This window comes from Myotis nattereri (genome assembly GCF_964212035.1).
Source record: "Myotis nattereri genome assembly, chromosome: X".
NCBI lineage: Eukaryota > Metazoa > Chordata > Mammalia > Chiroptera > Vespertilionidae > Myotis > Myotis nattereri.
In genome coordinates, this window is record NC_138078.1 from 43,533,272 (window position 1) to 43,537,769 (window position 4,498).

General features: G+C 40.0%; 1 protein-coding gene across 1 annotated transcript; it reads right to left on the bottom strand.

The window, feature by feature from the left end:
• Positions 1–3,763: 3,763 nt before the first annotated feature.
• Positions 3,764–4,279, bottom strand: LOC308511228 (CCHC-type zinc finger nucleic acid binding protein-like; the record flags this gene model as incomplete). The annotated part of the gene is made up of 1 exon (XM_081081238.1): positions 3,764–4,279. The coding sequence occupies one exon, from the start codon at positions 4,277–4,279 to the stop codon at positions 3,764–3,766; it is 516 nt and encodes a 171-aa protein (XP_080937364.1).
• Positions 4,280–4,498: the final 219 nt, after the last annotated feature.

The following is a 4,498-nucleotide window of genomic DNA, read 5'->3' on the forward strand; positions in this document are numbered from 1 at the left end:
AGATAGATAGATAAATAAATAAATAAATAAATAAAATTTTTAAAGAATGGAATGGTAAGGAAAAACAATAGATTCAGAGCGAGCCCTAGCCAGTTTGGTCCAGTGAATCATTCACTGGCCTATGGACTGAATGGTCCTGGATTTGATTCTAGTCAAGGGCACATGACTGGGTTGCTGGCTCAATCCCCGCAGCTGATCAATGATTCTCTCTCATCACTGATGCTTCTATCTTCCTCTCTCTCCCCCTCCCTTTCTGAAATCAATATAGATATGTTTTAAAGAATAGATCCAGAGACAGAGAAGCATTGAACAGACCATCAAACTTCATAAGGAAGGCAGGGAAGGGTGGGGTGGGGGGGTAAGAGATCAACCAAAAGACTTGTATGCATGCATATAAGCATAACCAATGGACACAAACACTAGGGTGGTGAGGGGGTCCCAGACTGCGAGAGGGCACAGGCCAGGCTGAGGGACCCCCTCTCCCCCCCTCCGAGGGCACAAATTTGTGAGCACCGGGCCTCTAGTATGTATATATGCATAACCCATAGACACAGACAATAGGGTAGTGAAGGCTTGGGGGGCGGGGGGAGAGAGGAATGGAGGGAAAAGGGGGACATATATAATGCTTTCAACAATAAAGATTTATTTTAAAAACAAACAGCATTGCCAAAACCGGTTTGGCTCAGTGGATAGAGAGTCGGCCTGCGGACTGAGAGGTCCCGGGTTCGATTCCGGTCAAGGGCTTGTACCTGAGTTGCGGGCATATCCCCGGTGGGGGATGTGCAGGAGGCGGCTGATCGATGTTTCTCTCTCATCGATGTTTCTGACTCTCTGTCTCTCTCCCATCCTCTCTGTGGAAAATCAATAAAATATATTTTAAAAAAAAGAAAAGAAAAAGTGTTGTTTTTTTAAAAAAAAAATAAAAACAAACGGCACCTTCGCCATATCTAAGCAAATCAATTTAATTTTTTCAGCTATTCATTTCTAAATTAGTAAATTTGATAAAAGCTATTGAATATCTAGGTATTTTGAAACATGAAATACTGAAACATTAATTCCTAGACAAGTCACAGGTTTACCTGCTTTTGGCTTTTGTTGCAGATAGGCTGTGGAGTGGATCTGAAGCTGTTAATAAATGTCTCATACTTTGTAAGTTTCTTGAAAGTAGGTGTGTTTGTCAATAGAGGAAGTTGGGTTTCTAAAGATTATAACTGTGTTCATTAAAGTCAATCTAGGGAGCCCAGGCTGGTGTGGTTCAGTTGGTTGGAGCATCGTCCCATACACCAAGAGGTGGTGGGTTCTATTCCAGGTCAGGGCACATACCCAGGTTGCAGGTTCCATCCCTGGTTGGGTTATGTGTAGGATGCAACCGATAGATGTTTCTCTCCCTCTTTCTCTCTCCCCCCCACCTCTCTTTCCCTTCCTCTCTCTAAAAAAATCAAATTTTTAAAAAGTCAATTTAGGGAATGCTGGCTGCTTACTTTTTTTGGTTATGATTGGAAATTAAGGTTTCTAAAAGTTAAAAATTCTAATTAAATTGGAAAGAAATTATGTAGTTTTGATAATATATTCAACCAAGTTCTTGGCTGAGATTACAAGGAATCCTGAAAATAGGTAAACTCTTCTTGTTTTGCAAGTTGGGGTCTTTATAGACTTGCTAAACCAGTCATTAGCTATGAGCTGGCCCAAAAGAGGAGAATAATCTTGGCCAAAGCAGCTCTTTTCAGTTTAGGTATTTCCCAAAGAAGGGCAACAGCATATGTATGGCATATCTGCTGGAAAAACTAACTACTGGAAGCACTTCCAGGATCTGGGAAAATAAGTCCTTCAGTCCTGAAAGACAATCTGGGTCTCCACTACAGTCTACTCCTTGCAGAACTCAACTCCAATTCTTTAAATAAATTCTGGGAGTAGCTACTGATGGATCCCAATGGTCTTCTCTTCTCCAGAAAGATCAGAAAAAGTTTCCTAGATCAAGTACCATTTGCCTTCTGATATATATGTCAAAGGTCAGTGAGTAGATGATAGATCTTTATGCTTCTGATAAACATGCATTACACACCTCCCTTACTTAGATACTGGGACAACACAAAGTCCTGTGAAAGTATGGTAGCAAGAGATATAAAAAATAGAAAATATGGAGATACATTTTTAAGAGACCAATCTGCAGAGACCACAAACTCCCTCATTGTTATTGAGTTAATTGTTGACTGTTAACTATCCTATACCCAACTATGTAAAAGAAACTTATGTCTATCGTTTCACTTTTTATCCAGTCCCAGAGGTTTCTCCACTTTGCTTTCTCCTGCCTCCCTAATCTATCGGCATTGGATTTCATGTAACCCATTTATATCTTCTCTTTTTATTGTAATGTATAAAATAAGGTTAAAAAAACCCAAAAAAAACTGTCATTCCCTGAAGCATAATTTCAATCTGTTGAGATTTTGCTTCCCAGCAATTGTTTGGCACAAATAAACTCAAAAAATTATCTACAAGTTTAAACGTTTATGTGACTTTAGTTACATTTCTTGTACCATTTCAGTTTATGGATCAAAAGTTTTACCCTCTACAATATTCTTTCTGCTATCAATTCTGTTTCATTCTAGGTTTGATGTGTAGTATTGTCATTGTTATTTTTCTAAATTATTTTTCATTACAATTTCAATTCTTTCTTGGCACAATAGTATCCTCCCCCTATCCCAGGTTTTACTTACAGTTCAAAAGTGCCTTTTATATTTTATAGAAATTCAGTTGTTTTTCAGATACTATTTTTAAAAATGGATTTCAGCCTATGAAACTGAACATTTTCATATCTGTGAAAACACATTTTCCAGAAACTCCTAAATATAAATATAATATTGTATCTATGAATATGTGTATTTTTGAAATTACTGAAGGCCCAATCTATGTTCAATCTTAATTTTTATGGTCTTAGATTTTTAAAGTATAGAAATCCAAATTTTGCCATCAATATATTTATGTCCACAATTTGCTGCTTAGGTTTTTTTTATTTAGTTGTTTTTTTTTCTCATTGCTCTCTTTCCCTATAAGCTCTTTAAACACATTATACATATTTTGCTGGTTTCATTAACCGAGGTAAGATCAGATAAAGTTCTTTTAATGTTACTTAAAAGGTAATGAAGTCAGATAATTAAAAGCAATCAATACATAATAAATTAGAGTTACTTTGTCAAGATCACAGTCATTTGTAGAATCAGCTTTATTTATGCAATGAATCTCTGGGGAAATGTCGCTTCCTCAGGGTGCCTTTTTATCTAAAACAGAATCACATGTGGCCCCCCCCCCGGCCAACACACATAATTTCTATCCTTTTACCTGGTGTTCTTTTTCTCTGTAGCAATTTATCTTCATCTGAGACACTACATATTTTACTTCATAGATTCTAGGTCCGTGTCCTCAAACTTGGTCTGATTTATGTACTGATGTATCCCAAAGTCCTCCAATAGTAGCTGGCACACAGTAGGTCTTAATTAAAGCTTAAATAAAAATACATCAAAAGGACCTAGAAATTGCCTTAGGCTCAGAATTACTGTTCAATAAGCGAATTCACTAGTGGTGCAGAAACATTAATTATAAGACTTCCACAAACCTTTTCCTTCTCTAAAGTTGGTGATTAAAGTTAACTGGCCTAGGAGTAGTCTTCATTTATCAATCGTTGGTCAATGAAGAGGTTTCAGAGAAAATACTACAATTATCGATCAGCAAAAAGGAGGGGGGGGGGGCGGGGCCACAAAGGAAAAATTTAAGCGGGATCTTCAGTGGGGCAATCCCGGGCTATATGCCCAGACTTTCCACAACGATAGCACTTGATCTTCATTGTCTTGGGACAGTTGATGACCATATGGCCGTTCTTGCCACACCGGTAGCACTTGATTTGGATGCAGTCTTTCTGAATGTGGCCATACTCACCACAAGAGTAGCACTTCTGCTCTTCCTGACGGTCACAATCACGAGCCAGATGGCCTGGTTTGCCACAAGTGTAACAGCACTGCTCTCTTGACCGCGTAGGCTCGACACAGTCTTTGGCGATGTGGCCACTTCTCCGACAGTTGTAGCAGACGTCCTCGTGAAGGTCACAGTTCTTAGCGTGATGACCAGATTCACCGCAGCGGTAACAGACGTCAGACAGGGTGGCAGAACTGTACTGACCACCTCTGCCACGGCCACTAGCTCTTCTCCCTGGAGCTTGTTCCCCTCTAGGGCATCCCCGGACCCAGCGGCCAGAGCGTCCACCCTTGAAATATTCCTTACTGCTCATGGCTATAAGTAGATCTTCCAGTGAGCCGGTGTACCACTGCCCCAGAGGTTCCCGCACAGCGCCCCTTAGTGTGACTTAGAAAGCTGTGGCTGTTTTTCTCGAAGAGCTTCCATGACGTCACACAAGGCTTGCGTACAGCCCCATTCTTGTGTCACGGGAGTTCCAACTGCTATTGCCTCCTGACTTCCTGTCGTTGAAGCCAAAAGCACAGGAGTGCCG